Source organism: Crocodylus porosus, unplaced genomic scaffold (genome assembly GCF_001723895.1).
Source record: "Crocodylus porosus isolate Cpor-Errol unplaced genomic scaffold, CroPor_comp1, whole genome shotgun sequence".
Classification (NCBI taxonomy): Eukaryota; Metazoa; Chordata; order Crocodylia; family Crocodylidae; genus Crocodylus; species Crocodylus porosus.
Genome location: NW_017728931.1, coordinates 120621723 through 120638784, shown reverse-complemented (window position 1 = coordinate 120638784; position 17062 = coordinate 120621723). Strand labels below are relative to the sequence as shown.

The following is a 17062-nucleotide window of genomic DNA, read 5'->3' as shown; positions in this document are numbered from 1 at the left end:
TTTTAACTAAGCTGATCTTCTATGTTTTGATACTTTGTAATTAAGCTGCTGCTGATAGAATTTCAAATACTGAATTCAAGATCAAAAGATAGTGGGTGCTCTTTATTACACTGGTAGCAAAAAGAAAAAAGTAACAGCAGGATAAGTTACTTCAAAGCTTCAGCAGTGCTACAGAGAATCAGCTCTACATTAGTTTAGAAATTAAAATGCTTCCCTTGTAGTAAACTTAGTGCTTTTCAGATGAAATGTTTAGATATAAACTGCATCCTAATGAGGCTTCTCCTCTTAGCCTTCAAAAAGTGCTATCTTTGCCTGCACAATGCTAAGAACTAAGGCTCTCTGTGCTCTATTTATGGGAAACCAATTTTTTGTAGACTGTTATAGAATAGGGTGGGCAGCCTGTGGCACGGGTGCCTTAAGTAGCACAGACAGCCAGCTGGGGAGAGGATGGAGAGCCCAGCAGCAGGTGGAGGAGAAAGCTGCAGCTCAGGCAAGGAGCACAGGGCTGAGAGCAGAAAGCAGAGCAGCAGAGCTGAGTGGCATGTGGGGAAGTACAGAGATAATTTGTGGCAAACCTGGCAGAAAGTTAGCCCCTGCTGCCCTAGAACATTATGAGCAGGTCCTAATGTTTGCGTCTTACCCAAAAGGGCATTAGAAAATGATTCTCAAACAATAATGACCTCTTCTTAGTGACCATGTCAGGAAATTACATTTATTCCAACAAAACCTTTGTTTTGATGTAAGCCTGTTCCCAAAATTCAGTTAACTAGAGCTCAGAAAGAGGATTGTGTACACTTTGTTAGACTAGGTTGGTATCTCATTAACAGCACTTTAAATAGTGACAGTAGTATTAAAAAAGCTTTGGTTAATCCCATAAACATGTGAATCAATGCCAACAACCCAACTCCATCACTCTTCAATTTCTGTATTAACAAGTCTTCTAGATGTTTTTACTGCAGTGTAGACATTGCTTTCTGCAGCAGTTGAACCATGATGGGATAGACTGGTGCAAACTCCTTTCCTTCCCTTGTTCTCACTGACTGAACATAAGCTTCCAGTGCACCTCTGAGTAAAAAGAGAAAAAGAAATATGTTAGGCAGAATTAAGTGATTAATTAGAAAAGATGAACCATCTGTATGATTAAAGGGTATCTACAAATAATTGGTGGGTCTTAGTAGTTTTAATGTAGAACTGGCAGTACTGAAACTGCACTCGACTCCAAACACTGCCTTATACTCACTCTATTGCTAAACCAGTGTTCTCCCACCTGATCACAAGTTGGTCCTTCCCTGTCCCCTCCTGTCAAGAAAAGAAAATGTACCACCAGAGCCCCTACTCTCACTCTGTGGTGTTAGCTTTCGTGTCCCTTTCTCCTTACACTTCATAAAGACCAGCATGTTTTCTCTCCTTCCTGATATGTTTTGAGCAGTGAACTAGTTATCAGTATTGTCACTTTGCAGCCCACCTAAAACAACAGCTCTGAGGCCCAAACACATGCACAGTGTGCTGCACTGATGACCTTTCAGAACATAAAAAGAACAGATTCCAGCTGGTGATGCGACTGCTTACAAGAAAGCAGAGACATGAACAACTGCGTAGTCTGGCAGTGCCCCCTACCTGGCCAGTTTTCCATGCCTCTACCATTTGGGAAATCCTGCTGTGAACCATCAGACTTGCATTTTATGTATTTACTTGTATATTGCTGTTGGTTTTTCTCAAACACTGGCAGCACAGATCGGATCCTGCACTCCAGCAGACACACGGCTCCCACAAACTTAGATTTTTTTTAAGGCTGGAAGGGACGATTATCATAATGTGATGCAGGCTCTAACATTCATCCAGTGCTGCTCAGTGGGTACTTAAAGAGTAGAAGTCTTGTTTACTTGATTTAGCAAAAGGATAAACATGCATTTTCTCACATTAAATGTTACCTGCTGAAGTTTAAAAATAGATTTTGATTTTTACTGATAATCAGGTAGTGCAAATACTTGTGTCCTCTGTAGTTGTATACTAGTAACTCAGTTGACAATCATTGTCCTTTATCTATCCAACAAGAGCTGCAACTGCAATATTGCTGCAGCCACCAGGAAGGAATTGAAACAATTCAAGTTCCAGTATAAAAGCCTCCATTTTCCCCAGCAAAAAAGGTGGACTAATTTAGAAAGACATGTAAGTGACCCATTATTTTGGAGAGTGGAGGTCAGAGAGGAGACTCGCACACAGTTCATAATTTCTTCTCAGTCTGTATTCTTCCAGTCAGAGCCTGGTGGCTTCAACATGCCACAGCAGTAAAGAAAGTCTTACCTGACTGGGCAGACCTTTCAAGGAGCACTAAGGAGGCCCAGTGGGTGACGGAAGTTGGCCTGTGTTTAAATTAGGCAATATCCTCCAATCCCATCCTTCAGTCCCTTTAACCCATTTCTCAAAATGGAAAGAGTTGCTAATAACAAAACAGTTTAACACTCATCAGATAATCAAGAAATGCAGCTTTCTGTCCTGAACTACAGCTGATGCAGGGCAGACGGCTGAGAGAAAAAACATATGAATTACTGTGGGATACCTTGTTTAGTATGTCTGGTTGATGATGGGGTATTTGTTCATCTGAAGGAGGAAAGATGGGAGGGTGAGACACAAAATTCATGCCTCAACCTTCACAGCTAAAGTCACTACATTTTAGGAGGAACCTGCCTAAGAGGAAGTCCTGTATAAGGGAAGTAAGTCCTGCTGTGGAAGAATGTCAACCTTAAATGTTTTCACAGGCCATATACTGCAGCAGCTGAAGGTAAAAGGCTGTTAGTCTTTTAAATAGCTACATGGAGAAAAGCGTCCTGAGAGAGGGCTCTGTAACAAGAGTATACCAATGCAGTGGCAGAGGACTAAGATGCATTTTAAGAGTGAATGTTAATTAACCACTGGAACAACTATCTTGACTAGGAAAGTGGTAGATACACCTGGAATCAAACCTGGATATCAAACTATGCTAGAGGCTCATGCATAAGTTATGGACTTAGGCTATAAAAAAAAATGTCATCAGTTTCCTGTCTCCTCTTCTGGAGAAGGTGAAACTAGAGGAACTTTAAGGTCCCTTATGGTTTAAAATCTGTGGATGCAAGCCAGTAGTCAGCCTCTATACAGAAATACCTTTCAGGAAGAGTTGACCATGTGACTTAAGTCACAGCTTCATGCTCAGGCAGAACATAAATATCCATATTTGAATCCCAAAGCGAGTGAATGTGCATAACAGGTTGGGCAGTGCACTACTTCGAAAGTACTAACTTGAGGTAAGGTTGAGAGTGAAATGCCAGTTCTAAGGAAAACGATTTCAGAAAGACCAATGCAGTCACCATCGTGATCGTAACAGCTGTGAACCCAGGATGTTAAGACTACAAGGAGCCAATGACTATCACCTGTCTGTGTACCTGTCCTGTCTGAACTTGAAGGGGACATACAGGAAGTTTAATTCTCTACCACAATAAAATAGCAGCACAGTAACTTATGAAGCTATTTTTGCAGTAAACAGATACCAAGAAACTCTTCTCTTTGCTCTAAAGCTTAAGTGATGCTGGCAGCTTGCAGCCTCTCCATCTGCTCAACATGATAAAACCACCGCTGCTATGACACTGGGATTGGTGGAGAAGCCAAGTTGATTACACTTTTGACTATTTGAGGACACAGAAGGTACCGGAAGCGATGAACCACATGGGTGTCCCCTTAGCTAGCAGAAAAGGGCACAGTAGAAACAATTAATTGCCTAATGTTCAATTCCTGTCCCCAGCAATGATGTTCAGGCCTGCGTTCCACCCAATAGCACCCTGAAGTAGGCTAGGCCAGACACCTCCCTGGGTAACAAAGGCAGGCAGGGCAGCCATCCTAATGGAGTCACAAACTGACTTGCCACAGAACAATGGTGGCCACTCCTAGGAGGAGCAGGGACCACAGTTTTAGGTACCTCAATATATGCAGGGAATACCAGCTGCTGTGAGGGAGGCTTTCAGCACCACGTGACAAACTCTCACACAAGTGTGAGAGATGCAATGTCCTGGGGAGCAAACGTCACATTCCCAGAATCCTAGGTACTATTCCTCCAAATTGTGCACTGTGCACTCCCTGAAGGTCATCAGCAACTCAGCACTTGAAATCAGCACCTCCAAATGGAGCTGTGAGCGACTCAGTCCTTTTGAAGATCTGATGATTCATGCTGGTGTCTAAAATTGAGGTTAGGACCATGTGTTAGAAACCCTCCCCCACTTCCCCCCCGGGGTTTTTTTTTTTGTTTTTTTTTTTAAATCTTAGCTGCTGGCTTCCAGGGGCTCTAACAAGGTACTGGTTCAGGAGTGACTATGAGATACCACAGCTCTGCAGTAGCCACCCACATGATCAAGCTGGAGGCTACATACCAGGGCATGTGTTTGCTTATGCAGCGGGCAGACAGGAGCCCTGGGGAAAGCAGATGCTTGCAGCTTTACAGGAGTGGTGTCCAGGCAGGCAGGAGAGCGTATCCTCTTAGAGGCAGGGCAGCAGCTAGTTAGCACAACATTGAAACAGGTGTGTTGATCTTTCTGTGAGGTTGTCATACTACAGACCCAGAACGATGGCAGGTGAGGCAAATACATTACTGCAGGGACCAAGGGAGTGCAGCTGAGAGGCACAACATCAAATCAGAGAAATCAGCAGTAAGGCATAGGGTATAATCCTGCTTAGTTGCCCATGAGAAACAGCAGTTATCAATAAATCAACAATGCCCCTCAGCAAAGGCTGACTTAGGAGGTCACATTGTTATAGGAAGAACTTCTTTACAGTAAGGGTTACCAGAATCTGGGATGGGCTTCCAAGGGAAGTGATACTCTCCCCTACCTTGAAGGTCTTTAAGAGGAGACTGGACAAGCACCTGGTTGGGGTCGTCTGACCCCAACGCTCTTTCCTGCCCAGGGCAGGGGGTTGGACTTGACAATCTGCTAAGGTCCCTTCTGACCCTAAACATCTATGCAGAGCTACCCACCAAACAGGACTATCAGTCAGAGAGCCTGCCTGGAGGCCTAGGGTCCTGCACGGCCAGTTTGCTGGAGAGATGGGGAGAGAGTCACAGCTCCACAGACTCTGAGGAGCCACAGAACCTGCCAGTTGACTGCTGCTTTGCAGAGCAAATCCACCACTTCCTTCTGATCACAGCACAGTCCAGAGCTCAGACCTCCCGAGCCAGAAGAGAAGGATCTGGGTCTCACAGAGGACTTGCCAGAAGAACATGCATCCACATGTGCAGAGTAGAAGCTGGGCAACAGCGAGCTCATAATAACTGCTTGCCCCAGGCACTGGGGTAATATCTGCAGAACATGAGGGAATCGTGGGATGCCAGCGGTACCCATGTCACAGGGCTGGACTGCTGGAATCAGCAGGCCGCGTTGGGACCGCTCCTGCTACGGTGCTGGGGGGAAGGACTCTACAGACACTGCTGTGGCTCGGTGAGTTAACAGCTTCCACATGAGCAGAGATGTGCAAAGGACTGAGTGCTGCAGGAACCCCTGCGCTTTATATCGTGTGCTGGGGCAGCACTGCTGCGCAGACCCCCTTCCACAGCACCACTCGCAACAGACTGTCTCCTCCTCAGAGTTAACGTTTTAGTCATGCAGTCAAAATAACAGTGACTAGTGAGCCTTGGTCACCTTCCTGAGCACGCTAAGTACCTGCAGCCCAGGCCGGCTCCCCGTCGCGAATGCAGTGAGTGACCAGCCACAGCCCAAGCTGCACTGAGATCACACGCAGGATCAGTGAGGGGCTGCTCGCCTGCACAGAGCCCGGGGAGCTGTGCTGGAGAGCAGAAAAGAGGAAGCTAGAAAACTTCTCTGAGTACGGCTCCAAGCACTGCTTCAAATGCATCCCCCGCCCCTCCACAGACACACTTCAGGATCAGCAACCTTGGTCAGGGAGAGTCCAGATTTTAAATACTCTGTGAGAGAGGGATGAGAGAACGTGTGTGTACGATGAATGTTTGTATTGTAATACTATATGCAAAGCAGGACTGTCAGAGCAAGGGGAGAGTGAGGAGGGCACGTCTTGGAATAATCAAATGCACACATCACATTTCGGCAGCAGAAGTGCTTCCTGTCAGCTCGGTATCACCACACTGCTTGCTAGACTTTATTTCATCCTGTTTGCATTCTACCGCACATCACAGTAGCATTCAAAGCCTTAATGTTAGCTCAAGATAACATTACCTAGTGCAGAGGACAACCCTCAAGGTTATCATTAACACAAAGCCACACGTTGCACAGACTGAGATATCGTTAATCCACTGAGGGTCAAAGCCATCTTCAGGAATACCCCCCTGCCCACAGAAAGCTCACTGGGTGCAGCAGCATTTTACAGCCACACAATTCGTTTGGCATCCTTTGCCACCAAAACAATTAGCTCCCATTGTTTCTCCAACAACTTTAATCAGGAGCTAGACTCAACACAGGGTCCTGTGATTTTAACTACTGTGTATTTTATGGCAGACACACAAATGCGAAGAAAACAGCAAGACAGTTATTTTTGCTATTCAGAAGAACTGTAGCTAGATGAATCATAAATGAGATCGAAAGGGATTTTAAAATGATTTACTCCTATTGTGCTTCTGAACTAACATCAAACAAACCCAACGGCTCTGTGGCCAAGCATGAACTGCAGTCACTTTGAAACAGAAGCTCAGGTCCCAGAGGCTCCTGGTCATAGCACAGATGGCCCTCACGACTGACGTGGTTAGGGAAATAAATTGCTTTTTCCCTATTTTAAACCAGAATTTTGCTTTTCTGATGCCAAACACCAGTGCTTAGACATTTCTGTCCTAATGATGGCTAAGTCCAAAACTTCTGGCAGATTCCCCTCCTCATGGTGTTTTCCAATTATTCATATTACAGAAAAATCATTGTGGGTTTTTTCTGTTGGGTTTGAACTATAAATAGACCCCTAAACATTATTCACCAGAAACACAAGGCCCAGAGGCTTACTACTGGACTGCACCTGCAAGTCCGACTCAGCCACTGCAAGTTGGTGTGTCCGATGGGGTTGTGTTGTACTTTGAATCTGGTCCGACTTGCCCAATGTTGAAATGCAGTGAAAAGCCTGAGAACTACTGTAGACCACCCACCTTTAACTCTTAGAGGCCTATGGAGAAGTAAGCTTGGACTCAAGTATTGGATTCAAAGGATCCTCCCTTTTTCTACTCATCCACATCCGTAGCTCCTCCCCTCTTCCCTCCTTGGTCTGAAAAGCTAGTCATGATTTGTGCACTCGGAGGCTGTACTCACGTTATGCACAGGCCTGTGCTCTGTGCTGTCCGTGGGAGTCCAAACCACCTAGTTGTTTGCTTAAGGCAGCAACAGTAAGGACAGAAAGACTAACCAGGCTACATGGCTTAAAGCACGGGTGGGCAAAATACAGCCTGAGGGCCACTTCCGGCCTGCGAGGCTATTCTATCCGGCCTAAATGTAGAAAATTAATATTTCTTTCCCCTTGGTTCCAGCCGCTCGCAGCCCACCTGGGACTACCTGTGCCTGCTTCAGACAGCCCTGCGTGGGCTGCGAGCACCGGCCATGGGGTGAGCGAGGGGCCACTTTTCCCTGCGCTCAGCACCAGCTTCTTCCCTGCTGGCAAGCAGGGGGTTGGGGCTGTGCGCTGCCCCTCACCTGTACCGTGGGGCTGGGGGGCACTGGGTGTGAGTGGGCAGGGAGCCCACACTGGTGCCCCAGGGCCAGTGCTGGCAGGGCCCAGAGCAGGGGGTCCCAGCTAGCAGGGGCTCTACAGAGCCGGGCCAGCTCCCCCATCTCCCTGCTGGTGCAGCCCAGCCCGGCTTCCCAGACCCCTGCTGGCCTGCGCCCTGCTCTGGGCACCGCCGGTGCTGGCCCTAGGACATTGGTCCCAAGACATTTGGACATTGGTCCCAAGGGGTGGGGGGGCACCTGTCAAGGAGCAGGGCTACCCACGTGGCCCTCGACAGCCTGCCAAAACTGAGTAAGCGGCCCTCCACCCGAAATAATTGCCCGCCCCAGGCTTAAAGGAACCAGGACAAGTGTCTGCCAGGCAGTGCCATGGGACCACCAGGCAATGAGCTGAGAGATTCTAGTTATTAGAGGAAATGTTTGCAGAGACAGGAGGGAGAAGAGCTTCTGAAAGGCTCTTCCATTTATTGTTTTCCTAAGGGCAACATTGCCACCTCTTTCCATTTCAGAGGTTGGTTTATCTGGATTTACTGCAAAAAACAATGGCGCTGACTTGCTGGGTGGGATGGAAGGAGTGAGCTGTACTGCCATGGGGACCGTGCTCACCATTCTTTGGGCCCTCAGGATCTACTGTGACCACAGTGGGCTTTGACCATCTTGAAGATCCCCTGACCACAGCACATGTGAGAGGAAATGCAATGACACTGCTTGATCTACTGGGGCTGGCCAAAGCCAGAACCACACCGGGATGTTCTGCTGTCCCACCCCTCCTACTGAGTCATGATGCTTCCCCAGCTGGTTTCCTCCTTCCTCCTGTCTTTCTCTAAAATGTGTCTAATAAAGGGTCTCATTTAGCTAAAAACTCCATCTCTTGCAATACTGCAGTGAGCAGAAAGGCAGCTACGAGCAACACCCTACACAGCCAATTGCTGGGACAACCTTGAGCTCAGCCTACAAGGCTGCAGGGCAAAACCCCAGAAGCAAAAGCTGCATTTTTAAAAATGTGCTATTCTTGTCTTTCTCTTTAGTGCAAGTTTGTCTGATTTTGTCTTCAAGGAATCAGAGTCAGACTCTAGCAGTAGCCTGAAAACACCACAGCTCATGTCTTCCCTTTTCTCCCAGTAGGATAGTTAACACCAGCTTTAATACAGTCAAAAGACCATCAAGCATGTGTTTTCCTTATAAAAACACTAATAGCCAAAGGGAATAAGGGAACACCATTAAAATACAAGCCTCTCACTGGTTTGTCTCAAATTCTATTAACTACTTTGTTTCTCTTTCTACCTTTAAACATTTTTAAAGACTGTTAAAGGGCATCTCTTACAATGGGACCCACCTGACTGAATCCCAGAGCCTCAATTAATGCTTAATGTTATTACAGTCAATTAAGAGTTTCTTAATATCAAGCCCCTTGTTGGGCCCAAGGTGTCCTTTTGTTTATATACAGGCAACAAATACAGATCTAAAAATCCTGCTCAAGTCCCCTGCTTTTCCAAATCCAGGTTTTGAACAGTTTCTTGCATCTCCCGTGCTACCTTTATCATAATTCTGATAGGAACCGTTGGCATGGGAACTGCGATGCCCATGATAGGAGCAATTAATAAAGAAACACACATACAGCCTAGAGTATGTGGCTACATGTGCACCACGAGGCACTGAAATGATCCATGAGAGACTCTCCGCTTCAGAGAATCACGGGGGCAGTTAGCCAGCCCGAGGACGAGCTGCGAGCAGGCAGGCTGGAAGGTCTGGGAGGAGAGAGCTGGAAATCTAAAGGCAAACGCATGTGAAGTTGCAGGAGGCAGCAGCCTGCCAGAGCACAGGGATTTGGCATCCTGAGATGCAACTTGTCGAGTTTAGCTGACCATGGTCTGACTGGCTGAGCCAATCCCACTTCAGTGTCAGGCTCCACATCTGCATAATACTGGTTTAACTCAAGGATAATTCTAATACATTAGAGGACGTGGTGGCACGTTGCCAGGAATCCCGTCCATCCAGCCGCAGTGAGACTGCGCTTGGATCAGGTAAGGCTAGGGAAAGTAAAGCCAGGGAAGAACAGAGGCGACGTCAATAGCTGGAGGGATAACACTGGCCACAAACAGACAGACATTTCTACCGGGAAAGGGTGCATGCAGGTCTTCATCCGGGACACCCCAGCTGACTTCCTGCCCCTGGGGCAGGGGGCTGGACTCCATGATCTTCCGAGGTCCCTTCCAGCCCTGATGTCTATGAAAACTCCTGGCTTTCTCCAAGTCAGGGTGATCTTGATCTGGGGAAGGCGCGAGGAGATACTCCCTCCACCTTCCCCGACTGCAGGCTGGGAACAGGCAGGAAGCAGCCTTCACTCCGCTGCCAGGCTGGGAGCAGAGTGGGGGAGCAAAGCCCCCAGCCCCTTTCCCATGCCGGACAGTGCCTGGCTTGAGGAAGGGGCAGACAGCAGTGCTGGCTGCTCTCTTCCCTCTTGGAGCAGTCCAGGAGGGGGAGGGAGCAGCACAGCACAGCCCCTAACCCCGTCCCCACGCCAGGCAGTGCCCAGGTTGGGGAAGAGGCAGGGAGCCGCAGCAGCTGCTTCAGGCACCCAGAGCTTTGTCTAAAGCCCTCCACCCATTCCCCAAATCAAGGACCCCAGTCTGGGGAGTAGTGAGCAGCTGTTCCTCTGCTTCTGCTCTCTCGCAGGGAGCAGAGAGGAGGGAGTCGTGGAGCAACCTCCCCCACACTCCTCGGCTCCAGCGGGAGGAGCAGGCAGGGGGCCACAGCCCCCCCCCCGAGGGGTGGGCAGCAGCTCCCTCCCTACTACTCCGCAAAGTCTCCTTCAGCCTGGTCTCTTGCCCCAGCAGCTTCCCCTCGTGCCACGTGCCATCCAGCTGGGTGGCAGGGATAGCAAGGGAAGCCAGCAGGGTTAGAGACCTGGCATGGAGAGGCTTCCTCTGAAACCACTACCCGGCCCTGCTGGCTTTTAAATCACCACAGGCATCCAGGGGAAGCCAGCGGGGCTGGCAAAGCCCACCCAACTTCCTAAAACCCAAGACTGCAGGGAGGTGCAGGGTGGTGGCTGCTACTCCCCTCGCTCCCACACTGCTCAGGGCGGGAGGGGAGCAGCAAGGCAAAACCTCCAGCTCGCTTCTCACTTCAGGGACCCCAGTGCGAGAAGCAGGCGGGGCTCTGCCTAGCTCCAGGGGACGGAGCACCCAGGAAAGCCTGCTTCTCACGCCAGAGTCCCGGGAGCGAGTCCCTCCTGCTCTTGTGAGGAGCCAGCACGGAGCAGCTGGCGGCTGCCCCTCTCCCCTCCTCCCAGTTGACACGCTGCCCCTGTGCCTTCTCCAGACCAGGGTGATCCCAGTCTCAGGACTGCACAGGAGCCTTTCCACTGGCTCTACTCTTCCTAGGCCCCAGAAGGAACGAATCCAGGAGGAAAGTGTCCAATCCCCGGAGGAACTGTCCTAGGACCGACCTCCCCCTGGCTGGAGTCCAGTTATTTGTCTCCTGGAACCACTGTTTTCAGGCACGGAGAAAGAGCATGAACATTTCTATGCTTCTGGTTTCTATGGGGAGAGCGGTGTTTCTACCAGTAGCAACTGAACACCTGTACATGGCCACTGACAATTCACCTTGACCAACCACAGGGACAGCTTGGGTCAGAGGTGCCTACATTTAATTAAAAATAGGACTGGTTATTGTTTGGGTGTGAGGAGTTTTGAAACTTAGGAACTCGCTCTGGGATGAGTTCCTCTTTGTTGAAGGAAATGACTAATTTTAGAGGTAGGCTCTGGGCTACTCCTTATGGAGATAGAGGGCAGCAAGATGTGCTGGTGAGAGCTGGGGTTACTCCCTGGAGAGTGCTATACCCCTTGTGTGCTGACAATGAAAAATACTTGGCAATTGGTGTCAAAAGAGGTGCCGTCATGTGTAATCTCCTCTGGGAGATGAACTAGTTTTATTAACAGCCTGAATGTATCTGAGGAAGATGACGTTCTGGCAACTGTTTATAAAAACTGGCTTGGACAAAGCTGGCATGAAAGAGTTCAGTTGTTGCTTTGTGCTATTGTAAAAATTTTGCATCAGATATAATAGGCTAAAAGAGACTTGGAAATAAAAAGCAGTTGAAGAATGTATGGCTTTTGGGGGGTAAACCAACATCATACAGCATCCAGTAAGGAAACGGATGCAATCACATTTGTTGTCTCATGCACAAAGTGAATGACAGTGCATAGTCTTGATGTTAAAGAAAAAGGAAAAAATCTAATCTGTATAACCTACAGAATGTACCCCTAAGGGACCAGGCCCAGTAATGCTCCACAATCCCCATCTTTCAGTCTAGTAAAGGCCAGAAAACCTGTTTGGTAATTCAGCTTCCATTTAGAAAGCTAAGACATGATATATATTACAAATATCATTTGCAAGAGAAAGCTAAGGATAAAGGGTTGGTGGGATGCCCTGCATATATTAATGCTTCATTAAAAATGCTATAAGAAGTAAGAAAAAAGTGTGAGTTTAAGATGCCCTCCCACATGAAGTAGAAAAGATTTTAAAGCATTTATTAAATTACTTCACTTGCTTGAACAAAAACATCAGCTTTCTTGGAATTCAGGACAAGCTGATTATATAATACCAGACAGGTTTTTTTATAGAATGTTCTTTCCAACCATGAAGATTTATATCTAAATTAAAATAACTGACAAGCCTATGATCTGGATACTGTCTGCTAGAGGAATCTTAATATGTATCAATGGAAACAATTTTAATTAATTAGTTAGTATTTACATAGTACGTTAAGTGTGAAGGCCCCAACTTGCAAACCCTCCCATTATTCAGTTGGACAGACCCAGTGTTTAGACAGCACTGAATGTGACAGGTCCTGGGTCATGGTCAGACCTCTTAGGTGCTCTAGTAATATACAAAGAATAAATGCTAAACATGGACATGGCTCCCCAAAGGCACAGATCGGACATCAGGATAGGGTCATAAATGTGCGTCACTGAGCTCTGAAACGATCTGTGGGGAACAGTTGCTCCACCAATTCATCTGGTCATAACTGTTTACATATTTGCAGACTGTTACCCTGTCTCCTCTCCACCTTCTCTTGTCCAGACTGAAAAAAACAAGGCACCCCCTCCATTTCCTCATAGGCCATGTTTTTTAGGTGTCTGATCATTCTTGTTGCTCTTCTCTGGACCCTCTCCTTGGCCTGCTCTCCTTGCTCCTGGATTGGGAGGGGAGGGGAGGGAAGAGGTGTAGTAAGGGCTAAGCGCCCAGCCTCCTTCTTATTCCAGTGGCTCCAGGGCTTGGCCTGCAGGTTTCTTGAAGTGTGGTGCCCAGAACCGGACACAATACCCTAGCTGAGGTTCCCGCAGTGCAGAGTGGAAGTCTTATTTCACATGCCTTACAAGGATGCTTTTGTTTATGGCAGTCCACTCTGTTCATTTTCCCCTTGTTTTGGAACAGTGCGTCTTTGTGGGCTCGTACCCAGCTCTCCTCTAACCCCCAGTGCCTGTTCTGCAGAACTGCTGCCAGGTCAGGCATTCCTGTTTTCTTCTTCAGTGAAGCCCTCCACATTTGACAAATTGGAGAAATGGTGTGAAATAAATAGGACATAGTTCAACAAGGGCAACATCATTTTGAATTCTCCTCCTGTCCTCCAAAGCACACGTGGCCCCTTCCACAGATTTACTAAGTGCACTCTCTTTCATGCCAGCATCCATGTTGGCGCTGGCCAACCAGCAGCTTGCCAGCTGGATCCAGCCCACAAGCTGATCTTCTCTAACTGATGATCAAGGCACAGCCATGGGCTAGCTCTGCATGCACTACCTCCAGATCTGGAAGCAATATAGCTGCATTTACATGGCAACATGCCTGGGCCAATTAACACAGCTGAGAGGCTAATTAGTTCATGTAAATGCAGCTGTGCTGCTTCCTGTCCAGAGCTTTAGCATGCAGAGCTAGATCAGCTGTCCCTGCAGCATGCCTGGCAAGCTGACTGCAAGGGAGGGAGGTTGCGGGCCCACAAGTGAGGTTAGAGAGGCCACTGGGCTCTGAGACTGCCCAGGGTGATTCTGGGACAGCACGTGGGCTGTCCAGGGTGGTTAGAGTTCAGGGTAATTGGCACAGGGGTCTTAGGCATTGAGTGTATGGGACATTCAGGGTGCAGCCGTGGTGATACATAGAGGGTGCACAGGGGTGCACGTGCACCCCCTGAGAGCGCTGGTGCACCCCCTGACAGCCAGCACTTCCCACTTAGGCACTGGGGACAGGTGGGAGCACTGGTGCCCCCCTGACAGTGCCGGCCAGAGAATGGGATGCCAGGAGAAGCGCTGTGCTGGCACTTCCAGGTTGGCACAATTGGCTGCAGGGACCTTACCCCCCCACCCCCAGTCACTGACTGGCTGCTGGGGGGCAAGTCCTCTCCCCCAACTCAGGAGGCACCAGTCACCCATGGGGTGCAGGGCACCGAGTGTGTATGCAATGGGTGAGGATCAGGGTGCAGCATGGGAGGGTGAGAGAGTGCTACCTAGTAACAAAACAGTACCCACCACAGGGAGGTCTGGCCTGGCACTGAGAAGCAGACAGCCCTGGAGGAGGCAGGGTGGTTTCAGCAAGACTTAGGGGCAGCCTCTGGCTATGAGGAACAGGAGGGCTTAATGCTGGTTCATGATTCAACTTTGAGCGAGTGGGGCCCCAACAAGACTGCAAGAGGATAGGGATGTGTCAGCACTAACCCTGAACGGGCCATCCCCTGCAGAGCTACAAAGGGGGCACCTCTCTTCTTCTGCAACCCTGGAGGTTGCACCTTTGGGCCAGTCTGACTATGTAAGCCCCAAACTAACCTGCTACAGTATAATCTGCTTCCACCTGGGGTCAAGATGTCAGCCAGGCTCAGTCCACATCACTGATGGAAACACTGGAGAATTCCAGATGCAGGACACACATGTCCATTTTGCAGAAGCCATCAGCAGCTGCTCTGGGAATGTGGTATTTCAAGGAGCTGTGCACATGCCTTCCCCTGCATTCACCCAGAGCACTTTTCCTAGCTTGTTTATATGATTATCAAGAAATAGTTGAGAACATTTGGGGCCCAATTTTCACCTGTCTTACCTCAGTGTAAAACTAATGTAACTGACTTCAGTGTTGAATGCCCCATTTAAACAGTGCAGGCAGAATAGTGATTTGATTAATGTCTTGTAACAGGACTAAAGACAACCTGTGATAGGCCCAGTTTTATCTCCATTAAATTCAACAAAGTCAGTGGAAAGACTCTCACTATAGTTGGATCAGACATTAAGTGTCTTGTTATAAAACAGAAACAGAAACCTTGCTCTAAATGTGGGGTTGGATTTTTAAACCATAAAAAGTATGTGGATCAATTAGTTTATGAAACACCATATTAATTCCAATAACTCAGTTAACACTCAGGCTCTAGGAAGACATCTGGTACTGAAGACGAACCAAAAAGCATACACAAAAATAGTTCATCAGTAGCTACCAGTTGGCAATATTCACACTGTGTTGGACTGAAAACATTTAGTTACTGCAAACTAAGCAGAAGGAGCATTACACTATGACTACCTCTTCTTTATGGCTGTGGTTCCCACCTTAGGCTAGGGTCAGCTGAGCAGAACATTCAACTGAGCTGTAAGTAACCTGATAACACAACTAAAATAATATTTGAAAAGCAGATCTCCAGAGCAGCTTCAGAGTCATTACACATTGAAATTGCAGCAAACGCACCATTTGCAAACATGTTCCAATGGCAGAATTAATTTCCCCAAAGTAATATAACACATTGCATTCTCCAACACAAATCAAAAGGACAACTATTTCATGTAAAATCACCCAGGCAATGTTACTTTTGCAACAGCTATACAAATGCTTGATTACAAAGTTCAGCTATTTTAATACTAGTTCCTTCTTCGGTCTAGTCCATGACATGCAACTTAGCAATGACTTGAACAAAGTTGTCAACAATCCTCAGAGCTGAGCCACATAGCTGGCTGGAAGTGTAGCCAGGGGCAAATTCTGGTCAGCAGGAGGCAGACTAGCCAAGTTACTGCAAACCTTACTCAAATGTGATTAAATGTCTCTGGATGGACCATGACTGGAGCTTTGGTCCATGGCTTTAAAAGGTGGCTACCTTTTAAAGCCATGGACCAAAGCTCCAGTCATGGTCCAGGTGGCTTTGGCAGTCTGCTAACGGTGGAGGACTTTGTCTGCATGCACGCTGGGGCTGTTGCCAGCCTTGGCCATTTTCAAGAGGCCTAAGCCAAGCTGCAGAAGTGTGGCTAAGCAGAAGGTCCCAAATCCTGTCTCTGAGTGGTCACAGAATTAACATTTGCAGATGTGACAACTAGCTTGGTCAGCAAAGTAAAAGAAGCAATCAATACTGCACCAGTAATGAGATCCAGTTAAACCAAGCAAAAGGCCTTAAATTAGAGGATCTAAATATCCTATATTGCAGCTTTAGCATATAGTAATGATTAGGGTAAACAATTGTAGTAGATGCCTCTATAACAAGCATATTTTTGTTAAGTTTCTTAGATACGTTGTAAAAACAAAGCAGCCTAAACTAAGATAAAGAAGAAACTGGACAGTGTTGAACAGTACTTTACAGTGGTGAAGGCAAGGAGATGATAACCCCCCTGCACTTACATTTTTCCAAGGACATAAATCCCAATTCACTGTCCAAGTCCACAAGAAATCGGATCCAGTCCAGTCCCAAAAGTTTGAGTGAAACAAAGAAATAAAACCAATCAAAGAATATTGATTAGAAAATTAGAATAAGCCAGTTTTAAAAGCAGGGCTTAGGCAGCAGCACAGGCACAGCTTCCAACCAGTAGGGAGCTGCTCGGGGTGGGCAGCTAGAAGCTTCTTCCCACCCCTTCCCCTGCCTCCCAGCTGTGGCACAGCTCCCCACTGGCTACAAACTGCACTTGTGCCTTAGCGAAGGTGCAGGGGTCTGGAAGAAGTGGTAGAAGCAGATACAGCTTCCAGCTGCATGGCCCTAGTACAACTCCCTGCTGCTCAGGCTCAGGTACAGGCAGAGGTAAGGACTTCCAGCTCTGTGGGTCAGATCCAGCCCATGGGCTGTATGCTGCCAACCCCTGGTCTAGATCAGATCTTAGTACGGCTACAAGCAGAGTTTCTGCAGCACCTATTGCTACAGCTAAATGCCACACTGAAGGCAGGATGGGATCAGCCAACACCTACAAAGAAACAATGAAGGGTGATTCTGCACTGGTCCGGTCCAGTCCTGCAGGGAGCAAACCAGGAAAGCCAAGGCTGCAGCTGAACTCCAACTAGCTTCGAGCATCAAGGACAATAAAAAGTCCTTTTTCAGATATGTGGGGAGCCGGAGGAAAAGCAAGGGCAACATTGGA

At 47.8% G+C, this 17062-nt stretch overlaps 1 protein-coding gene across 1 annotated transcript in view; it reads right to left on the bottom strand.

The window, feature by feature from the left end:
- Nucleotides 1-75: 75 nt before the first annotated feature.
- Nucleotides 76-17062, bottom strand: part of COG5 (component of oligomeric golgi complex 5) — a 343620-nt gene continuing 326633 nt past the window's right edge. Inside the window, exon 22 of the mRNA XM_019543552.1 lies at nucleotides 76-1065. Coding sequence (XP_019399097.1) covers nucleotides 951-1065 — 115 coding nt within the window. The 3' untranslated portion in view covers nucleotides 76-950. The remainder of the gene's footprint in view (nucleotides 1066-17062) is intronic.